The 24,396-nt window shown below is 31.1% G+C and overlaps 2 protein-coding genes across 2 annotated transcripts; both read left to right on the plus strand.

Annotated features, from left to right (window-relative positions):
• The first annotated feature begins 904 nt into the window (after nt 1-904).
• LOC132719989 (uncharacterized) lies at nt 905-7,143 on the plus strand. Its single transcript, XM_060703965.1, has one exon. The coding sequence runs from the start codon at nt 943-945 to the stop codon at nt 2,638-2,640; it is 1,698 nt and encodes a 565-aa protein (XP_060559948.1). The 5' UTR covers nt 905-942; the 3' UTR covers nt 2,641-7,143.
• Nucleotides 7,144-21,958: 14,815 nt separating this feature from the next.
• Nucleotides 21,959-23,717, plus strand: LOC132719987 (uncharacterized). The gene has a single exon (XM_060703963.1). The coding sequence runs from the start codon at nt 21,966-21,968 to the stop codon at nt 23,715-23,717; it is 1,752 nt and encodes a 583-aa protein (XP_060559946.1). The 5' UTR covers nt 21,959-21,965.
• Nucleotides 23,718-24,396: the final 679 nt, after the last annotated feature.

A 24,396-nucleotide genomic window follows, 5' to 3' on the forward strand; every position in this document is an offset into this window, starting at 1 on the left:
AGAGCTTAGATATTTTGCATTAAACATCTTCTAGTATGTGTTTACCAAGTTTATAAAAATAAAAGTCCTCGGGTTAAAATTGGCTCCGCCCCAGGGGGTCATTGTTTTTCCAAATATGTATAAATAAAACCTTAAAAAATCCTCTTTAAAAAAAAACAAAGAGCTAGAGCTTAGATATTTAGCATGAAACATCTTCTAATATGTGTCTACTAAGTTTCTGCAAATAAAGGTCCTGGGGCTATAATTGGTCCCACCCGGGAGTCATTGTTTTCCCTATATGTATATAGTCAAAACTTTTAAAAATCTCCTTTTAAAAATCCAAAGAGCTAGAGCTTATTTGTTTAGCATGAAACATCTTCTAATTGATTTTTACCAACTTTGTTCAAATAAAAGCCCTGGGGTTAAAATTGGCCCAGTTGGGGGAGAGGTCATTGATTTTCCTTAGATGTGTACATGGTGTATAGACAAATCATAAAAAAATCTTCTTTTAAAAAACTCAAAGAGCTAGAGCTTATATATTTAGCATGAAACATTTTTATTTCTTGTCTACCAAGTTTGCCAAGTTTGTTTAAATAAAAGCATTGAGGTCAAAATTGGCCCCGCCACGGGGGTCATTGATTTTCTTTTTTATGTATATTTTAAAAACTAATGTTTTTACACATGCACTATCTTAGAAACAAATATTAACTTTGTGATATCAGTTTAAGATTAGCTTTTATATCTGCTTTTGTTTATAGTTTAAAATATTACTTGTTCCTTGTCATGGAGAGCTTTTATATACAGGTGAGCGATTTTAGGGCCATTATAGCCCTCATGTTTTGTAATATCAAAGTGACATGTTCTGGTTAAAAGAAACAGTTAGACAATTGTACAAAAATGCTAAATTTTAGGTAAAACATGGCAGTCCCAGGAAAGAAAGCATCAAAACAATTTGCATCATCCATGGCATCAGATGAAGATCATCAAGTTTACTGCCAGCCTTGTGATGAGGAAGGAACTGGACTCCCTGCCCATGGTTACTGCACTGACTGCAAAGAACACCTTTGCAAAACATGTTTTACAGCCCATAAGAAAAATAGGCTTTCCAAGCATCATAAACTTCTGGATGCAACAAGTATGCCAAAAGTTTTGCAGCAACCCACAACACCCATTCACACAGGCCTGTCTGATGATCTTACAACACCCTGTTGTAAACATTCACAAGAAATGATCAAGTACTATTGCAATGACCATAAAAATTTACTTTGCAGTGTTTGTGTTACCCTTGAACACCAACCAACTTCCTGCAAAGTTGATTACATACCTGATATTTCTGGTAATATAATAGACAGTAAAGAGTATCAAATTATCTTCAAAGCACTAAATACGACTTTTGATCATTATCAACAGATGGTAGCAGATGCCAAGGAAATGATGGGGAAATCGAACAGATCGCTAAAAGACGCACTAGAAGATATTAAAATGTTTCGGGAAGAAATAAACCTGAGATTTGATGAACTAGAGAGACAAGTTATGCATGTAGTCAAGGTCGTAGAACAAGAAAATAACTCAAATATCACAGCAGTAGAAACATTTTGTGAAGAAGTTACCAAATCTTTAAGGATATCCTCAGAAAAAATCAAACTGCTGAACACATCAAAACAAGCTAATACACTCTTTATGGAACTTAAGCTTGCAGAAAAAATAATGGAAGATGTTGAGAAAACTGAACAACAGCTTTCAACATATGATGTCAAAGAGCACCACTTTGACGCAAATGAAACAATATTAACCAAGCTTAAAACAGAGAAGTCACTGGGTACATTGACACAGAAAACTTTAAATAAAGAATGTCATTCTGTACAAATAAAGTCTAGACAATCTTCACATGAGGGAGAAATTTGTTTGAAGACATCAAAAGATGAATTTAGATGCTGGATAACAGGAATGACTCTGCTGACCCCTGATCTTCTTATCATCAATGACCACAATAACAATGCTGTAAAGATGGTGGATACCAGCAGTAAATCTGTGTCTAATCAACTACAACTAGGTGATAAACCATGGGATATCACGAGAGTTATCAATGCTGAACTTGCAGTCACACTTCCTTACAAACAAACAATACAATTTATATCAATCTCATCAAACAAACTCATAAAGAAGCACACTATGACGGTTGATGGAGATTGTTGTGGTATAAGCTGTTATCAAGGTAAACTTGTTGTGTCATTACGTTCTCCTGCAAAACTTCAGATCCTTGATATGAATGGAACTATACTGACAACAATTGATGGAAGAAATATTTTCAAAGATCCATATTATGTCACATCTAACAGAAGTTCAATCTATGTATCTGACTGGGACATGAACACAGTATCAAGATTAAACTGGAAAGGTGAAGTGATAGGTAATTATAATGGTATGAGTGCTCCTAGGGGAATGTCACTCTCAGATGATGGTACTGTCTTTGTGTGTAACTGGGCGAGAAATGTTATAGAAGAGATATCAGGAGACTGTTCTACAGGAAAGGTGGTGCTGCAGGATCTGAATACAACCGTTACTCTTAGTTGGTGTGGTGAAACAAAGAAGCTGTATTACAGTTGTTACAACTCAGATGAAAAAAAAGACAACTTTCTCTACATTTATAAACTGTCATAAAATTTATACCATTGTCTTATATGAAAGGTGAAAAATCATGTAATCCTGTAAAGTTTGCATTTAAGGGGCTGAAAACAACCAAAGTGGACTGACCGTTTCTACAAAAAGAAACTAAACTTGTTATACATTTATAAATTGTCATAAGACTTATACCAATGTATTATAGGAGTTTTGTTACTACTCATGAAGCCATACACACTGAGTGAAATCATCAGTATCCATTCTTATTTTATTCAAGAAAAATTAGTATTTGTCTCAAAGCTTTAAATCTGAAAGTGATAGATGTTCCAAAAAACTTATTTGTATGGCAATTTGTAAAATATTTTATAAACCAATAAAAATGAGTTTTTACTAACCATGGTTTGCTCAAAGTGAATAAATTGAGGAAATTGAAGCTTTTTCTATAAAAATAGGATTTATTTTCATCGAGTGGTATAAAAGTAATATGAAATATGATAATTTCCATACCACGTGATGAAAATAAATCCTGTATTAATAGAAAAAACTTGAATTTTCTGTTTATTAGATACATTTTTCTTTTCTTTCTTTTCGACAGTACAATTTGGAAGATTTTCCTTTCAATTTTGGGCATTGGCTTAATTTAAATTTAAGAAGTCCGGCAAGACACCATTGAAAATTCGAAAATATGTTTCACTCCAGTGAAAAAAAACTTCAATTTTCGGTTTATTATATACATTTTACTGTTCTTTTTTTTTGACAGTACAATTTGAGAAATTTCCTTTTCAATTTTGTGCATTGGCTTAATTTAGATGAAAATAGTCCGACAAGACACCAGTGAAAATACAGAAAATATGTTGTACTGCAGTGAAAAATATTTTTGTTACAGTGAAAATACGGAAAATGAAAATATGCATTTTAATTCATCAATATTTCTCAAAATTTTATTTTTAAGTATAAAATAAAGTAAATATGTGCTGAAAAATTAATTCTTGGATTTTGTAAAAAAAAATACTTCTAAAATACCTAACTACGCATGCTGCACAGAATCATTGCTAAATTGTAAAAGCTGTTATGCTTCATACTTGCATATTAATTTATAGAGGGAATTTTTAGGCATTTGTATTTACAAATATTATATTAAAATATTCTTAAAAAGTTTTATGTTTTTATATTACATTATCTTTTTACCGGTAAGCTTTTACTTTCAAACTTTTCATATTAGAATCACATACTTGGAATTAAAATATTGGTGTTAAGACAGATTGCCATTGAAATAAAGCTTTTATATATTCAAGATGCCAAAACCTAATTACTTACAAAAACATGTCTTAAAAAGTTATTTTTAGCATTTTATATGTGTGTTAAGTAGCTGTCAATCAGACCAAGCTAAAACTATTTTAGCTGTTGGTATAAACAAAAGCTTTCAATTATTTTTTCATAATTTCAAACAGAAAATAGTTTAGGTAATTTCCTGGAGTATCCATAGGTTCTCTTTTTCAGTTCAATCTGTCACCGTAGAAGTATGTGGCTAATGAAAGTCAAGATACCTGTTCTAAGGTTTAGGTGACTTCTTACTTCATCAAAATACTGTTCTAACTTTAAATAAGTGTTAAGTGGATAATTCCTGGTATGTGACTTTCTTCTTTTATTAGTAACCAATTTAATTTGTTTTCAAACATAGTTACTTTGAACTACATGTATATTGTTATTTGCATATCTATATATATCACTGTAAATATGTACATGGATTATATTTAATTTTTCTTCTGTCTGTCCTTCTGTCTATCCGTACAAACACATAATTATGTACTACTTGTGTGATTAGGAGCCATAGGTAATGGTACATTTCCTTTGATCCAATTCATTCCGTTCTTATTTGTATGTCTATTTTAGGTCTTGTGTGACTAAAAAGATCAAAGAAAAAATCACATAAGTACAATTTCGTATGTACGTCCGTCATAAAACTTGTCTGGATTACTCTTCAAAAACTACTGGCGCAATTTGATCCAAACTTTACAGGAGTAATTAGTACCAAGTCTAGTTGTTTATATTGCCTGCATTTTCTTGTTCAATGGTTTTTGTCAGAGTTATGGCATTTTTATGATTTTTATTGTAAAAGTTTGTCCGGACTACTCTTATACCACAAATGCAATTTCATTGAAACTTTACCGGATTGATCAATAGCTTAAATTCTTGTGCAAATTACACGGGATTTCCGGTTGAATGATTTTGGGCTGAGAAATGGCCCTTGAATTAAAATGTGTTTGTGCTTGTTTGTGTGGTGCCAGCTAAACAGAAATTTGTCCGGACTTCTACTCAGAAACTACTGGTGCAATCATCCAAATTTTAAGGGAAAGATCAGTACCAAGTTTAGTTGTCCATAATGTCGGCCTTTTCGTGTTTAATGATTTTTCTAAAAGTTATGGGCCTTTTATGATTTTAAGTGAAATTTGTTTGGATACTCCTTTTATACCACTTATGCAATTTCAATAAAACTTTACAGGATTTGATCTATAGCTCAAGTAGTTGCGCATATAGTTTTGGCCAAGTTATGGCCCTTGAATTGAAAAAAAAAAGATTTTTTCTGTGTTGCCAGCTACACATAAGCTTATCTGGACTACTCATCTGTAAATCCTAGTGCAATTTCATCCAAACTTTACAGGAATGATCAATACCAAGCCTACTTGTGCATATAATCGGCATTTTTGGTTCAATGATATTTGTCACAGTTATGACCCTTAAACCATTTTTACCTTTATAATTTGTCCCGACTACTCCTCTTATACCACTAATGCAACTTCATTTTAACTTTACATGATTAATCGGTAGCTCAAGTACTTGCGCATATTACATGGGATGTCCAGTTGAATTATTTTTGAGTTCTGGCCCTTGAATTAAAAATACCTTTTGCCCTGTTAATGATTTTTGTTGTTTCACAGTTGCTGTATCATGCAACTGGCTATCATGAGGAGACACGTGTGATCATTGATATATCTTAATTGTTTATTTTTTATATTTTATGTTCAATTGTATTTACATTTTTCATCATCAAATTGCTTTTTAAAAAATGTACTTATGGTTGTAATCATTTAGTCATTTTGTAATAGTTAAGTAATATTCATTTTTTATTTACGTAATTTATAAAAGAGGCATTTTGTTAATATTTTATAATATAGGTTTAAAAAATAATTAAAAACATCTGGCCCCGTGTTCACAAAGATTTAAAGATCAGGATCAAGATCAGGATCAAATTTAAAAACTCAAATATTCTCCATTATTTATCCTCATAGATTAAATATTCAGTATTAACTTGATAAAACTGGACTTGAAATAGCATGTTTATGGAATTTTACAATAAATATATTGTTATTTTTACAAGATATGGGAATTTTACAGTTGATTCAAATTTTGATCTTGATCCTAAAATTGATCCTCATTTTGATCCGATTATTTTTGTATTTGTTTTGTTATTTCTTGATTTTATCCCAAATATGTTGGTTTCTTTGCAAATAAGCATTTTTTTATATTTCAAATATGTACCATTTAATTCTAGCATAATGCAATCAATTTTAGTTTTATAAAACAATGAAAATAAAATTAGGATCATCTGATCCTGATCCTGATCATTTCTTTGTGAACACGGGGCCGGAATTATAATAATCTGACTAAACTAATATAAGATTTGGAGACAATTTATTCGTACATTTGAAAAATGCTATTTTAACAACATTTTTTTAAAAGCTTTGTTTTGGACATATTTTAGAAAAATAAACTTTTGTTCATTTAAAATAATCGTTTAAATGTCCTCTTACACAGATGGCGGATTTTTGATTTATCTTTGTCTTACCCTAAATTTTAGCAAAAATTCCTCATATGACAATTGTATCATTTAACTTAAATATATTTTTTTTAAATAATCAGATGGTTTTTGCCATAATCTAAATACTTAGTAATGATCAAAATAATTAGTGTTTATTGGATAATTTACAGACTAAAACAAGCTAAATTACAGCAAAACGTCAGACTCAAGTTTGTGAACTGTAAACATTTTGGTCTCGTCCAGATACAATTTAATGAAAACTATAGCACAAAAGCTTCACAAGTTCAAATCTGCATTCAAAACCCCTTCAAAAATATACCAGCATAATATTTTATTGTGGAACATTAAAATCTGTAAACCAAATACATGCAATAGTCATGTTCCTTAAATAGCAAAGGTATTCTATGTTTCAACTGTTTCAAGAATAAACCAAAACATTAAAGATTTTATTTAAATATTTCATTAGAGACTTAGCTGTATAGACTTTATCATCTTTTTGTGGATTTTTGTCCATAATTGGTTATAAATATGCTTCCTTAATTCTGCTAGGAAATGATAAATGATTTTTGTTTTCGGTGATAAAAAACGATAACAACAACTGTGTAAATGTAATGCTAATTTTCATAATATTTTATCAAAACGGCCTGTTTAATTGTTGTCATGTTATGTATACACTCGTATTTTAACTACTGATTTCTGATTATTGTATATTCTCTGATTTTTGTCAAAACAAGTCTATATGTAACAAAAAATAGTTATTTACAATGTTATTTACAGAACTAGGGTATTCTTAAATTATTCTTACATGTTGATGTTGCTATAATAGATGTTAAGAGTCCCAGTATGTTTCACATTTTTCCTTCATTATTCATAATAAAGTTAGAATATGGTCCGAATGTAACGAATCACACAAAATAGAAAATTGAAATTACAAAACGAACCGCCAGAATTATTTTAAAGAAAACTGTAAAAACCAATTCGGCTGAAATGTTTCAAAATCTGAAATGCTTTTTTCCATTTAGATATAATAATTTTTCAGGATTATTGTGTCTTATCAACACCAGCATGTTTCTGATCTTATTCTGTTATTTCAGAATAAAACTTACTTACTAAGATCATCACAGAAAATGACATCATGCATAAACGACGTAAAACAATTTATTTGAAGTAAACTTTTTATTATGCTAGTATGGAGTTTTAGAACACTATGCCTTTAGAAAAAAGAAATTTTACAAGTCTAAATTTGTTAAAAATAACATATTGCATTCTATATGTTTTCTTTGATGCTTTGATGTATTGTCTTTATAAGCTATTTCGTTAAATAAAGAGTATTATTATCATTTTTATTCTTATTATAGGCAATTATTGCAAAGTCAAGCAACATTAAGGAGCTGGTTTGTCGCCAAATGATCTTCACTGTGTTTAGATTAACTCACCATGAAAAATTATGTGACATGTGAATGTTCAACCTTATGTTTGTTAGAGGTGTCGCAGGGCGAAAACACGAATGGCGAAAATCAGCAACCATACTTATGAACATATGGTGGTTCATTTTTTCCATCTTTTTATATATGCAGTCTCATATTGGCATATCTGCGTCAAAAATGGCATATATATAATAACAAACATACATATACCAGGATTAAAATCAGTCAAAAGGTGAGTTTTAACATTGTTTTAAACTACATGATTTTTTTTTCGAATAAAAGGAAAAACACAGGTATTAATAATTACAAATAACATATTGCTTCGGATCATGATATGGCAATGATAGACATCCAAATATGCAATGATATTGTTGTTACATAATGTAATGGATACTTTTGAACATGTTCTATGTGTTTATTTTTTCAATTTCTTTTTTAAATATTTCAAATCTTAAAAAAACAAGAACAAGTATAAGCCGGGGCAACATGTCAAGCCCAATGAGAGTATAGAGAGCAGACAAAACAACTAGATAGGGACGGTTTCAGGTTTAGAGAAAAATGTTCCCTTGATGAATTGCCAGTATGCTATTGTCAAAGGTATAAAACGATCCATATCACTAAAATACCGTGTAGCTAATTACTAAGTATTAACATGAATTAAATAAGCAATATTTGTATCAACTTGCAATATTTGTATCAACTTTTAATACATGTAAGCAGAGCTTTTAAGTCAATTGGTATTCGATATGAAACTGGAATCATTTACTCATGCAAATAAACAACTAAAAATTTCATTCTTTAAAAGTTTAACATTAATCTGAAAATTTTCTCTTCTGTGTTTGCCATTTTAAAAAGTCACTATTGTCAGCAGCTTCAAATCACTGGTCACTCGACGTTTTCCAAATTTAAAACAAAGGAATTACACATATCACAAGACTGTTATGCAAGTTTCATGTAATTTATTTAAGAGAATAAACATGAGACTTTATCACATACAACAGCTCACAAGAATCATGCAAAGTTAATGAATGTAGCTTTCGATAAGATATATGCAAGGCTTACTTTCACAAAAATTATCATTCAACATATTTTAAACTCTACATAATGACTTTTGAGATTATAGACAATATACTGATAAAACAAAGTAAAAAAGATAAAACAAAGTGTATACGAAGTGATAGGTTGTTAAGTTTCCTAAATAAACTTATTTAGATAAACCAATAAAAGATGAGTAACATAGAGAAATGTTACTGACCAAAAAATAGCTTGACAAGTCGATCAGAATCAAAATAATGCACACAAAAGAACAATAATTTAATTAAATTAATTAAATAATTCATTTTAAAATGGAAGCCTTTATTAATAAATCATGAAGTGTCACGAAAAATCTGATAAATGAACAATCACTTGTACGAAAACAGCCAGACAGATGATTTGCATATCTTTATTATTTATTACGTCTTATTAAAATTTTTACTTTGAATTATAATCACAAGTGCCACATGACAACCTTAAACCTTTAATCCTTTAACTATCAGTATTTTGAAGATGTTCACTTTTAAGCATAAAATGTGTTTAATATCTAGAACCACTTATCTCGACATTCGCTATCTGTTAGCCCCCTCTTTGACTGAAATTCTTTGAACCTACATCCCAAATTTTAACACATGAAAAATATTTTACTTCAACAAATATGTGCTATCGTAAATGAAGAAACAGAGAGAATTTCTTTACACGAAGAAAATCCAGCAATTCATTAAATACATGAACATGCAGTTTTATACCAGTTTTATACCAATATGTGTACAGCACATTCATAATTTCTAATGCACTTATTTTACAAATATTACAAGCAAATAATTACATTGTAACATGCACATTTCTACTTAAATAGCTTTCTTCAGTTCAACATTTTCAAACGGAAGACATAATCAAGCAAATCTAAATGATGCCTTACTTTTTTTTCATGTCATATAAATTCTACATGATAGTGTAGTACTCCCTCTTTTAATCACAGCTACAACAAAAACAAACAAATATCCACTTATTAACGGTATCTTTCAGTAAACAGAATACATTGATTCTCCTAAAACTGTCAACTTAGCCACATAAATTAACTTAACTCGTATATGAAAAGTTTAAGAGAGACCGAACCAGCGATCTTTATCATAAAACATGTGCTGTTATGAATATTACTAAAAATGTTGCCGAGGTGAAACTATTTTTTTCTAACCAAAATATATAACATCCGTAACACATGAAAGTATAATCTGTAATCTGACTGGATAATCAATAGAGGATATCTACAGAATGTGTTTGTTTTGTTTTTATCAGATTTGCATTATATCGGTTCATGAAATAATACATCTAATAACATCAATTTTCCAAAATTAATAAAGCTCTCCAATTTTATATACACTGTATCTTAAAACTAGGCTTCAATAAGTAAAGAGTCAAACACAACATTTTAACTGCGATAAAAGTTGTTATGGCATTCAAAACCCAAATAATTAAGATATCGTAATAAACTTTTCTTTATCACTTAATGAACAGAATTACAGAATATGAAAAAAACCTTTTCTTTCATACAAAACAAATTGAAAAATACAATTGTTACATAATGTAAGTTATGAGTCAAAAACTTGATAACATAATACATATAACATGTGTCCCTTTTTATTTTGAAACATTTCAACATAACAGCTCTAAAGGAACAAAATGGAATCAATATTCTTTTAATACAGAAGTGCACAACACCAAAATGTGTTCAATCCCTTTCAAATGCAGCACATATTCACCCATGTTGAATAAATTAAACACAACCTTACAGAGTTGTCTTTCCTTACACAAACTTTTCTATTAACTTATCCTTACTGTGGATATGAAGTAATTTTCAAAGTACATATACGGGTACTTAATTTGGAGAGTTAAATTTGGTTAAAGTGACTTAAAATTTTCCGACTTTATTTATTAATTTCACAAATATAATAATAAACTTATTTATGAACAACTTTGTTTGCAAAATAACTACCCAAAGTGATTTATTACAAAACAATACTGTTCTTTTTGTTGTTATTTTGCTTATTCATCTCCTTTCTCTTCCAGAAAATGACAAAAAAACACTATAAGAATGAAATGTAAGAGAAAGCAACCCTGTATTACAAACAAGTAAACCCATATCTTTCACAGTTTTACGTTTCAAAAACAGCTTTAGCTTCAAAAACCCATAGATTCATTGTCAATATTCAGTTCTGACACAAAGTTATCAAAGTCTTTCATATGAGTCTCAAATGATTCTAGCTGGTTTGTTAACTGCTTCAAAGCTTCCGGTACCAAATGCTCCTCGTCACAAGTTGTCAATGCCGGTGTACTCTGACATTCACGATAAAACCGTCCTAAATCACTATTGGTATCTGCTCCAGCAACTGGTGTTTTCTAAAGTAAGAATGAAATATCTTTTTTATCATCTATTATTATTAAAGAATGTATGGACTTTATTTTCATTTAAAAAGAAGCCTGTTGAGTGATGAACAATTCATCAGATTTCATTTCAGAAAAGAAATCTTTTAAAAAAGCAAGACATTATTAATTGACGAAGCATACTTTGTCGCCAAATGATCTTCATTGTGTTAAGATTAACTTACTATAGTAAAATTATGTGACATGTGAATGTACAGCCTTATGTATGGTGGCTATTTTGTGCCATTCGTGTTTTCGACCCACAGCAGGGGTGCTGAGCGAAAACACGCTATTTAGCGGGGGCGTGGGGCAACGTTTAATAAAACTTAATTAAAACTTAATACGCCGTCCCCCGCCATTCCATTTCTGAAATATCCTTCTGCGCCCCCTGCAGGGCGACGTTTTATCTATTAAACATATCGCCGCGCCCCTGCTAAATAATATGTTTTCCCTCTGCGCCCCCGCCATTTCATCTTGTCAATTCTCGACTTTTGGCTTGGAGGTGTCGCAGGTCGAAAACACGAATGGCGAAAATCAGCAACCATACTTATGAACATATGGTGGTTTAATTTTCCATCTATTCTATATATGCGGTCTTGCATTGTCATGACTCGTCAAAAATGGCATATATATAATAACAAACATACATATACCAGAATGTAAATCAGTCAAAAGATGATTTTTAACATAGTTTTAAACTACATGATTTAGTTTTCGAATAAAAGGAAAAGCACAGGTATTAATAATTACACAAAAACATATTGCTTCTGATCATGATATGGCAATGATAGACATCCAAATATGCAATGATATTGTTGTCACATAATGTAATGGATAATTTTGAACATGTTCTATGTGTTCATTTTTTTTTCAATTTCTTTTTTAAATATTTCAACTCTTAAGAAACAAGAACAAGGTATAAGCCAAGGCAACATATTAAGCCCTCTGAGAGTATAAAGAGCAGACAAAACAACTAGATAGGGACGGTTTCAGGTTAAGAGGAAAATGTTCCCTTGATGAATCGCCAGTATGCTATTGTCAAAGGTATAAAACGATCCATATCACCAAAAATACCGTTTAGCTAATTACTCAGTATAACATGTATTAAGTAAGCAATATTTGTATCAACTTGTAATACATGGAAGCAGAGCTTTTAAGTCAATTGATATTCGATATAAAACAGGAATAATTTACTCCTGCAAATTAACAACACAAGATTTCATTCTTTTAAAGTTTAACATTAAGCTGAAAACTTTCTGTACTGTGTTTGCCTTTTAAACAGTCACAATTGTCAGAAACTTCAAAGTCACTTGTCACTCGACATTTTGTAAATTTAAAACAAAGGAATTACACATATCACAAAACTTTTATGCAAGTTTCATGTAATTTATTTAAGAGAATAAACATGAGATTTTATCACACACAACAGCTCACAAGAATCATGCGAAGTTAATGAATGTAGCTTTCGATAAGATAGATGCAAGGCTTTCACAAAGATTATCATTCAACATATTTTAAACTCTACATAATGACTTTTGAGATTATAGACAGTATACAGATAAAACAAAGTATCAGAGATAAAACAAAGTGTATACGAAGTGATAGGTTCTTAAAGAAATTTGTTGGCAAATTTTGGATAAACCAAGCATGGATATATGAAAATCAAGTTTCCGAAATAAACTTATTTAGGTAAACCAATAAAAGATGAGTAACGTAGAGAAATGTTACTGACCATAAAATAGCTTGACAAGTCCATCTAGTTAAAAGCAAACCAGAATTAAAATGATGCACACAAAAGAACAATAATTAAATTAAATTGATTAAATTATTCATTTTAAATGGAAGCATTTATTAATAAATCATGAAGTGTCACAAAAAAATCTGATGAATGAACAATCACGAAAACAGTCAGACAGATGATTTGCATATCTTTATTATTTATTACGTCTTATTAAAATTTTTACTATGAATTATAATTACAAGTGCCACATGACAACCTTAAACCTTTAACCCTTTAACTATCAGTATTTTGAAGATGTTCACTTTTAAGCATAAAATGTGTTTAATATCTAGAACCACTTATCTCGACATCCGCTATCTGTTAGCCCCCTCTTTGACTGAAATTCTTTGAACCTACTTCCCAAATTTTAACACATGAAAAATATTTTACTTCAACAAATAAGGCTATCGTAAATGAAGAAACAGAGAGAATTTCTTTACACGAAGAAAATCCAGCAATTCATTAAATACATGAACATGCAGTTTTATACCAATATGTGTACAGCACATTCATAATTTCTAATGCACTTATTTTACAAATATTAGCAAGCAAATAATTACATTGTAACATGCACATTTCTACTTAAATAGCTTTCTTCAGTTCAACATTTTCAAACGGAAGACATAATCAAGCAAATCTAAATGATGCCTTACTATTTTTTCATGTCAAATAAATTCTACATGATGGTGTAGTAGTCCCTCTTTTCATCACAGCTACAACAAAAACAAACAAATATCCACTTATTAACGGTATCTTTCAGTAAACAGAATACATTGATTTTCCTCCTAAAACTGTCAACTTATCCACATAAATCAACTTAACTCGTATAATTATGAAAAATTTAAGAGAGAGAGAGAACCAGCGATCTTTATCATAAAACATGTGCTTTTTGTAATATTACTAAAAATGTTGCCGAGGTGAGACTATTTTTTTCTAACCAAAATATATAACAAACGTAACACATGAAAGTATAATCTATAATCTGACTGGATAATCAATAGAGGATATCTACAGAATGTGTTTGTTTTGTTTTTATCAGATTTGCATTATATCGGTTCATGAAATAATACATCTAATAACATCAATTTTCCAAATTATTTAAAGCTCTCCAATTTTATATACACTGTATCTTAAAACTAGGCTTCAATAAGTAAAGAGTCAAACACAACATTTTAACTGCGATAAAAGTTGTTATGGCATTCAAAACCCAAATAATTAAGATATCGTAATAAACTTTTCTTCATCACTTAATGAGCAGAAATACTGAATATGAAAAAAAACCTTTTCTTTCATACAAAACAAAATGAAAAATACAATTGTTACATGATGTAAGTTATGAGTCAAAAACTTGATAACATAATACATATAACATTTGTCCCTTTTTATTTTGAAACATTTCAACATTACGGCTCTTAAGGAACAAAATGGAATCAATATTCTTTTAATACAGAAGTGCAGAGCATCAAAATGTGTTCAATCCCTTTCAAATGCAGCACATATTCATCCATGTTGAATAAATAAAACACAACCTTACAGAGTTGTCTTTCCTTACACAAACTTTTCTATTAACTTATTCTTACTGTGGATATGAAGTAATTTATTAGTAGAGTTAAATTTGGTTAAAGTAATTTCACAAATATAATAATAAACTTATTTATGAACAACTTTGTTTGCAAAACAACTACCCAAAGTGTTTTATTACAAAACAATACTGTTCTTTTTGTTGTTATTTTGCTTATTCATCTCCTTTCTCTTCCAACAAATGACATAAAAACACTACAAGAATGAAATGTAAGAGAAAGCAACCCTGTATTACAAACCAGTAAACCCATATCTTTCACAGTTTTACGTTTCAAAAACAGCTTTAGCTTCAAAACCCATAGATTCATTGTCAATATTCAGTTCTGACACAAAGTTATCAAAGTCTTTCATATGAGTCTCAAATGATTCTAGCTGGTTTGTTAACTGCTTCAAAGCTCCCGGTACCAAATGCTCCTCGTCACAAGTTGTCAATGCCGGTGCACTCTTGATATTCACGATAAAACCGTCCTAAATCACTATTGGCATCTGCTCCAGCAACTGGTGTTTTCTAAAGTAAGAATGAAATATCTTTTTTAACATCTATTATTATTAAAGAATGTATGGACTTTATTTTCATTTAAAAATAAGCCTGTTGAGTGATGACCAATTCATCAGATCTCATTTCAGAAAAGAAATCTTCTAAAAAAGCAAGATATTATTAATTGACGAAGCACACTTTTATTTTGTATATTTGTACATTTACATGTAATATGTCATCAAGAGTGACAAGGAAAGTTTCCTCTCCCTAATCATTATGAAGGAGTTCACTTTTATTTTCGGAAAGAAAAATTGTCTAAGAAACTTTAGATAACTTACCAACTCCACCATAACAAAATCATCTGGTGCCGACACCTGGCTACTGGTACTTGTTTTGGACTCGCTTAGTGCAGATTCACTTGTTTCCCGTGAACTTTCAGTTTTCGAGCTGGACGTGCCTTTTGATGCTTCTAACTTTGTACCATCTGTCTTTTACTTGTCTTTTCTGTAATTTGATTTGTTATGTATTATTTTTTTATCTTGTGCACCAGCTGATACCAGAATAGAACCACCAACCTTCCATACACTAGTTGGATAGCTTCATTATTACAACAGATTAGAAATCACAATTCTTTCAAGATTTAAATCCAAACTTATGTCAAGCGTTTAAACAAGCAAGCCTTATTAAGCAACTATATCTACTAGACCTTGGATGTTCCACTGAATACATGACTAAGTGCAACAATTTTAACTTCAGCAGTAAAAGTTTGTGGTTTTAATTGTACACCACCTTAAAGCAGTTGAATAAAATATGAGGGTTGTCCAAAAACACCGTGACAAATTGTATACTGTGAATATTTCCGGCGTCTATACAAAATAATTAGTAAATATAATAACAATTATAAGCATTATATGATTTAAAGGTATTTTAATGTTAATTTGTACTTGATATAAAAATTATTTTGATTTAAAAGGTGCGTGGTGTTGTAACCCGGCGCACGACAAAATTTCAATTTTTTAGACATTCCTGTAGCTGCTTCAATCCTTTTTTAAAAACTGATAACGTAAGTTTCTTCGCCAAAACACTCATGTACGTCTTGCACAAACAATCTGATGTCATCTGTTAAAATTCTGAACAAATGACGTTATTTCCGGTTGTTCAGCGACGTTAAACGGGCCAGTGGTTGTTAACAAAAACAAGTAAAAATGACGACGTTTGATGAACGTGCGGCGCAACGTACGGTAATCCAATTTTGTTTTCCCATTACTCAAATCAATAAAACTTTGTTAAGAGGAATTATCTTTCTCAGCTGCTGTCCATTAAAGAATTTTTATTTTTTAATATCAAAATGCCAACACTTTCAAGTCTTTTAAGATAGATTCATTTCGGTAAAGCATACATATATACGGGCATAGAGAAGAAATTATTTCGGAACATTCCATGGTAAAATTCTGTAAATGATTAACCTTTAGCTAGCTAGCGACAACTGAATTTACCAATAAACATGAATGTTACCAGTGCACATTCTGTGCAATCTGATCATATTCTGCATGGTGTTTATTTTAAAATATTCTCTAAAACTGGTTTTGTTTGTTTGATTGGGCTTTATACCACACAACACAGTATAGGTCATATGGCAATGCAGCAGCTTAAAATTGTGGAGGGAAACCCCAAGGTGCCCTGCCGTGCATTATTGCAGGCACGGACAGGTAACTGAGTAGAACCATAAACGTTCCTTCAGCTAGCCAGATAGCTTCCTCACATGATAAAATCCATACTCCCTATCGGGATTCAAAACCACAGCCGTGAAGGGCAAGTGGTTTAAAGTCAATGACCAAAACCATTCTGCCACTGACACCCCCTAAAACTGGTGGTTTTTGCCCAGATAAAAAGATCGACAAGTCTATTTAAGATATTTAGAGTGGTGAGTGTAAACATAACCTGCTGAGAGATAGGAACGATACATTATCATCACTGTTGTGTTTATTGTCTGTAAAATGTTGAACAAATGCTCCAACTCTATGACAATCTTGGTATGTGAAAGGTTTTTCTAGAGCACTCTAATTGACGCATATACATTTGTATACAATTAAGGAAATATGATTTACAGGAATGTAAAAAGAAAAAATAAATAAACACAGCATCTTTGTAATATAATTTGATTGTGGTTGATAAAATGTCAGTCTGATGAACTTAGCTGTATCAATAACCGCAACATAATATAATCTTTTAACATGTTGACCTTGATATTATCTCCATTCATGGGTCACTCCAATTTGATTTGTGTAAAATAACATCATGCATTTCTGATACTAGTACATACTTTTTTAGAATTAACTAACTCATTTGGGACTACATCTTATTTTTAAAAATTGCTTTGTCCTTCAGTTTATTCACATATATAATAGTGTGAATTGAACATACAAGGTTCCTATTATATGTATTAATAACAAGTCTTTTTTATCTGTTCAGCGTTATAATACTAATAAAGTATGTTCCTCTGTGGCCTTAAATCAGGGGAATCGTCAGTCACAGGAGAACTGCTTTGTATGTTGATTTAATTGGCTGTGATTAATGATGAGAGGTGGGACTTCCTTTAGTTCTTAGGGGCTCTCCACAGGGATTGGTAGAAAATGTTGTTGCACGTGGTTCTTCACTCTGACCTGTAGAGTCTGAATCACAAGTGCTTTGCCTAAATTACATTATCAAGTATCAAATTGAACGCAGTAAAGATAAATAAAGAAAGACAAAATCACATAAAGGAAGATATGTGACTTTTAGCATCAATTTTGAAAAGTTTTTTTTTTCAACTAAATGACATTTTCTATAATAGGTATAACTGTTTTGCTACATGTATTTATTTATATTTTGGACCCATTGCCTAATACTTTGAAAGTAATGATATTGTATTGTATTGATTTTTAAATTATAGTTTATACATGTAGTTTGATTTGAAAAATATATTTTCATTATTAACAAAAGGTTTTATGAAAATTATGCTACCTTCTGTAACCAGATACACATAATTTGATATATATAAAGCAGTAAATTTCAAATATGTCTTCGACATTGGCCGGAAAACTATGTTTAGATATTAAATTGTCTCTATAATGCTGCATTTTTCAACAAAACGTTTTTGAAGAAAAATCTTAAGCTATTGGTAATCATGTCGTCTGTTGCATTTGTTGGTCATTATTGTCTTATTTCTTAATGTTAATTCATACTTGGACACAACAGCCCTTTACGAGGACTAGATTAAAGTGATCTTGACTAAAAAATGACCTTAGCTTTGTTGTAAAGTTTACTTTTCTGACATAATTGGCTATAACTTTGTTACTTACTTTTCAATTGCTTTCATAATGGAATACATCTATCCGTTGGACAAGATCTTAAGGGAAACAAAATTGACCGTGACTTTCACTCACCAATGACCTTGACATTGAAGGTCAAATTCATTAAATTTGCTTGGTTTTCGCTGTAATTGGCTTTAAATTTGGTTGTTGTTGAATGGAACGTTTTTATACTTGAATATAACTACCTTATGGAAAATGTTTCAATGAATAACAAGTACGATTTAACCTTCATTCATAATGCGGGTCGAACTATTGTAATTCCACAGTTTTCTTTCTAAAATTGGCTATAAATTTGTAACTTTGTAAGTATTGGAAGTTTCTTTGTACATGATAAGATAGCTGCAACGATTCGCCGACTGGTCGATTGGATCCGAGTCACTGCGTTTAGATTATATTCGATCCGATTAATGTCTTATTGCTATGTTGTCTTTAGTAAACAATTATGTTGTTTGGTCTTCAAAGTGAGTGGCCCTTAACATATTTTTGAGTTGCATATCCATTATCTCAACTTACTTGACATTTTATTATCTAAAACATAAAAAATGATTAATGTGGAAAACAATTTTAATTAAACAAACTATCATAGCAATATATATGTCTTACAGACCTGACTTTTTATGAACTAAAACAAGGCTTTTTAAACACATCAACATCAGTGCTTACTTTTTAGGTGTTGCATCAAGTTGGTTGTACTTTCAGACTTCGGACATGATTCGCCCGCAAAATATATTTTACATCAATATCGCATAACAAAGACAAGCGAAAAATGTAATACAGCCAATAGAATGAAAAAAATAAAGTAAGATAAAATTCTAAAAATGAATTCCATGAACTCTTGTTTAAACTGTCTGAATTATCTAAATATTAAATAAATTATTTATTTGTTGTTTTTTCGTACTTTTAAAACTATAAACAATTTAACATTTTAAATATATATATCTTATTTATGATGAAAACAATTTGTATCGAGCTTTTTATATTGTGTTTAATCACCAAATATTTAAAATAAATCACAACCTAGGAATGAATACCTTTGAAATTAAAATTTAAAATGTAAATAAACAATATATACATGTATGTTTCTGAATAGTTTAAAGTCGTTTAATCTGAAAAAAAGTACATTTTAAAGTTGATAAAATTTCTGTTTGATAGCTACTGTTTATTTAATCAGATAAAGATGAATTATATCAGTAAGGTTTAAAAGTATTTAAAACTGAAACTACCTGTATTTAACCCTTACCCCACTTAATATCTTAAATGGACTTTTCCATCTTTCAATCTAGACATAACCATTTATAGATTTTAGGGACATTTTCAAAATAAGTTTTGACTGAATAATGAACAGTGCAGAATATGATTTGATGGCACAGTACGACGATTGATCTAGGTCTGTACTGGTCTCTCATGGGTAGTATGATAGTATCTGCAAGCAGAAGAATTGTTATTATGATAAATCAGTGTTGCGAAACAAGGACGTGATAATGATATCAAAGTCCAAACTATTTAATTACTCCCCTTTTAACATGGCAGCGGACAATTTTAAACCACTGAAACAATTTTAGGATTTTTTAAGGTACAGTATTTTTAAACAATTTATTTAAAAGCTAAAATAATGAACTAAATAAACAATGATTTGCTGTTGTTACATTAAACGCAAGTTTTGCTTCTTTATAATAATGTCAGCATCTTTAGACAGTACAATTTTAACATCTTTAATATGAAAAAAAAATTACGATCGTATTGATTGATATAAAATGATAATAATGAACTAGCACACATCATACTTTGTAATTTTCTGCAGGCCAATGTTGTACAAGCCCACATTGGACACGATCAGTTTAGGAAATGGCCGGGCAACTAAAATGTGCCATGAGTTACAAACTGTTTTTAACTTTTTATCTGTATATCTCATCTTTTAATTATCTCATAGTTTGAGATTTCTCACAAATACATGTTTGTATAATGAATATTTCTTCTTTTATTTGTTTGCACAAAAATTCTAAAAAAAGGTGTGATGGTAGGTGAGTAGGTAGACACAACACAGCACAGCACAACACAAATTTCAATGCAGTATATATTACCATATGGTAAACAATGCAAACACTGTAGATTCTTTTATTTTGATAGTACATGTATTTCAATTACTATCCCTTTAGTTGGAAAATGTCACATTCCAAGGGTGTTTATTAGAGGATATATAGTATTGATATTGATTATCTGAACATCACTGACAGTTAAAGCTGAACTTTGTATTACACATATTAAAATTATTAGCTTTGAACATCTCTGTGTATAATGCTCATTTCTACACAATATACACCTATTTTGCCGATCGAAGAGATTTTGTAATGAAGATATTCAGTGCTTGAAAAATGCCTTTTTACAGCTGCTACATAAAATCATTATTAGTTTTATCATTTAAAACACAGCATGAATCTCAAAACTCAAAGAAACTATATGTACATTTTGTATTTTTTTTGTCATGTTATGAGCTATACAGCTAGCTTTTAAAAGGGTGGTGGCTCTAGTCTTGCCAACTCATGTCTTAAATAATGCAAAGATGGACGTTGATTATTTCTTGACTTGTAAAGCTGTAGGTTTTCCATGTGATATTAACCATTCTGATATGATTTCAACTAAACTCGCTTAATATTATCACAGGCTAGCAAATGTTTGTATTCCCAAACTGTTTTTTATGGTGGCTGGTATGTGCCACTCCGCCAAGCGAAAGTCGGAAATTAACAAATTAAAATGGCGGGGGCTCGGAGCGAAAACACGCTAATTAGCGGGTGCGCAGAGTGAAGTTAAACAGATTAACTTCGCCCCGCTTATTACGTTTTCGTCCCGCCACTCCGCCAAGTGAAAAGTCGAGAATTAACAAGTTTATGGCGGGGGACGGAGGGTAAAGAAGCTAATTAGCCATGGCGCGGTGGGAAATTTTATCAATAAAATGTCAACCCAAAGGGGTGCAGAGCGAGATTTAACAAATAAAAAGGTGGGGTCGTCGTTAGCGGTGGCCCGAGGAGAAGTTTAATAAATAAAACTTTGCCCCGGCTAGTTAGCGTGTTTTCGACCCACAACCCCGCCTAGCGAAAAGTCGAGAATTTATAAGTTAAAATGACAGAGGCGAATAGCAAAAACACGCTTATTAGCGAGGGCGCTATTAAGCGTGTTTTCGCCCCCCCCCCCGGTTTAATTTTTTTCCTTGCTTTGCTCCCCCAATGGTGTGAAGTTTTATTTATTAAAGTTCGGCTCGCGCCCCCGCTAATCAGCATGTTTTCGCTCCGCGGGCCCCGAAATTTTAACTTGTTAATTCTCGACTTTTCGCTTGGCGGGATCGTGGGCCGAAAACACAAATAGCACAAATCAGCCACCATAGTTTCTTGTTTTTGTACTTGACATGCATTAGTATAAAGAAACAAATATACAAATACTTAACGTGATTATGCTAAATTTTAGGTAAAACATGGCAGTCCCAGGAAAGAAAGGGTCAAAACAGTTTTCATCATCGACAACATCCATGGCATCAGATGAAGATCTTCAAGTTTACTGTCAGCCTTGTGATGAGGAAGGAACTAGACTCCCTGCCCAGCGTTACTGCACTGATTGCAAGGAACACCTTTGCAAGACATGTTTGACAGTCCACAAAAAACTTAAATCTACCAAACATCATACAGTTCTAGATGCTACAATTATGCCTAAAGTTTTGCAGCAACCCTCAACATCCATCCACACAAGCCAGTCTGATTATCTTACAACACACTGTTGTAAACATCCACAAGAAATCATCAAGTTCTTCTGCAATGACCATAAAAATTTGCTTTGCTGTGTTTGTGTTACTCTTGAACACCAAGGTACTAACTGCAAAGTTGATTATATACCTGATATTTCTGGTAATATAATAGACAGCAAAGAATATCAAATTATCTTGAAAGCACTAAATACCACTCTTGATAAGTATCAACAGATGTTAAAAGATGTCAAGGAAATGACGGTGAAATCAGACAGATCACTAAAAGATGCACTAGAAGATATTAAAAAGTTCCGGGAAGAAATTAACCAGAGACTTGATGAACTGGAAAGACAGGTTGTGCATGTAGTCACGGTCAATGAAAAAGAAAATAACTCAAATATAGCAGCAGTAGAAACAGCGTGTGAAGAAATTAGCAAAACTGTGGAGATATCTTCAGGCAAACTCAAACAGCTCAACGCATCAAAACAAGCTAATAAACTCTTTATGGAGCTTAAGCTTGCAGAAAAAATAATGGAAGATGTTGAGAAAACTGCTACACAACTTTCAACATATGATGTCAAAGAGCACAACTTTGAAGCAAATGAAACAATTCTAACCAAGCTTAAAATGGAGAGGACATTAGGTACATTGACAAAGAAAACTTTAAATAAAGAATGTCAACCTGTACAAATAAAGTCTAGACAACCTTCATATGAGGGAGAAATCTGTGTGAAGACATCAAAAGATAATTTAACTTGCTGGATAACAGGAATAACTCTGCTGACTCCTGATCTTCTTATCATCACTGACATAAATAACAATGCTGTAAAGATGGTGGATATCAGCAGTCAATCTGTGTCTGATCAACTACAACTAGATGATGGACCATGGGATATCACAAGATTAACCAGTTCTGAACTTGCTGTCACACTTCCTAACAAACAGGCAATACAGTTTATATCAATTTCATCAAACACACTCCAAAAGAAGCACACTGTGAAGGTTGATGGATACTGTCGTGGTATAAGCTGTTATCAAGGTAAACTTGTTTTGTCATTCCTTAGTCCAGCAAAACTTCAGATCCTTAATATGAAGGGAGCTATACTGACAACTATTGATGGAAAAAATATTTTCAAACATCCAGATTATGTCACATGTAACAGAAGTTCTATCTATGTATCTGACTGTGGCATTAACACAGTAATAAGATTAAACTGGCAGGGTGATGTGATAGGTAGTTATAGTAGTATGAGTAAGCCTAGGGGAATGTCACTGTCAGATGACGGTACTGTCTTTGTGTGTGATTGGGAGAGAAATGTTATAAAAGAGATATCAGAAGACTGTTCTACAGGAATGAATGTGTTGGAGAATCTGAATTCTCCTTATGCTGTCTGTTGGTGTGGTGAAACAAAGAAACTGTATTACAGTTGTTACAGTTCGAATGAAAGAAATACCAACTTTCTATACATTGATAAACTGTCATAAAACTTACACCAAGGTATCATATGAAAGGTGAAAAATCTTATTGTTCTGTAAAGTTTGCACGGCTGAAAAAACTAATATACATTGACCTTTACTACAAAAAAGAGAAACTAGTCTTGTGAATGCTAAGCCATAGACACCGAGTGAAAACATTGATAATTATTATTCTTATATCAAGAAAAATGTGTAGAACACTTATCTCAAAACTAAATATGAAGTGACAGATATTCCAATTTCTCATTTCTATGGCAATTTGTATAATATTTCATATTTTAATGCCATTTACACTGTAAATATGTAAATATGTTTTATTTCATTCTTCTTTATTAAGTACATGTTGATTATTATTATTATTATAAATTTCATGCTTTGTTTTTTTTTGTTTTTTTTTATATAAAAAAATGTATTTATATATTTCCTCATCAAAATGCTTTATATAAACTGTTCTTCTTGTTTAAGCATTTAGTAATTGTGTAAGACTTAAGTTTTATTCATTCTTTTGAGAAAAAGGCAACTGTAAATCCTTTAAGAAATAAGTATCAAATGATAATTAAAAAACATTAAAAATATATTAATCTGACTAAACTACGGTAACATTTTGAGTCGATTTACATTTTACAAAAAGCTATTTTGACAACATTTGAAAAAGCTATTTTGACAGAAAAGGAGTTATTTTGACATA

This window comes from Ruditapes philippinarum, unplaced genomic scaffold (assembly GCF_026571515.1).
Source record: "Ruditapes philippinarum isolate M1 unplaced genomic scaffold, ASM2657151v2 ctg9807_1_1_1_1, whole genome shotgun sequence".
In the NCBI taxonomy this organism is placed as follows: domain Eukaryota; kingdom Metazoa; phylum Mollusca; class Bivalvia; order Venerida; family Veneridae; genus Ruditapes; species Ruditapes philippinarum.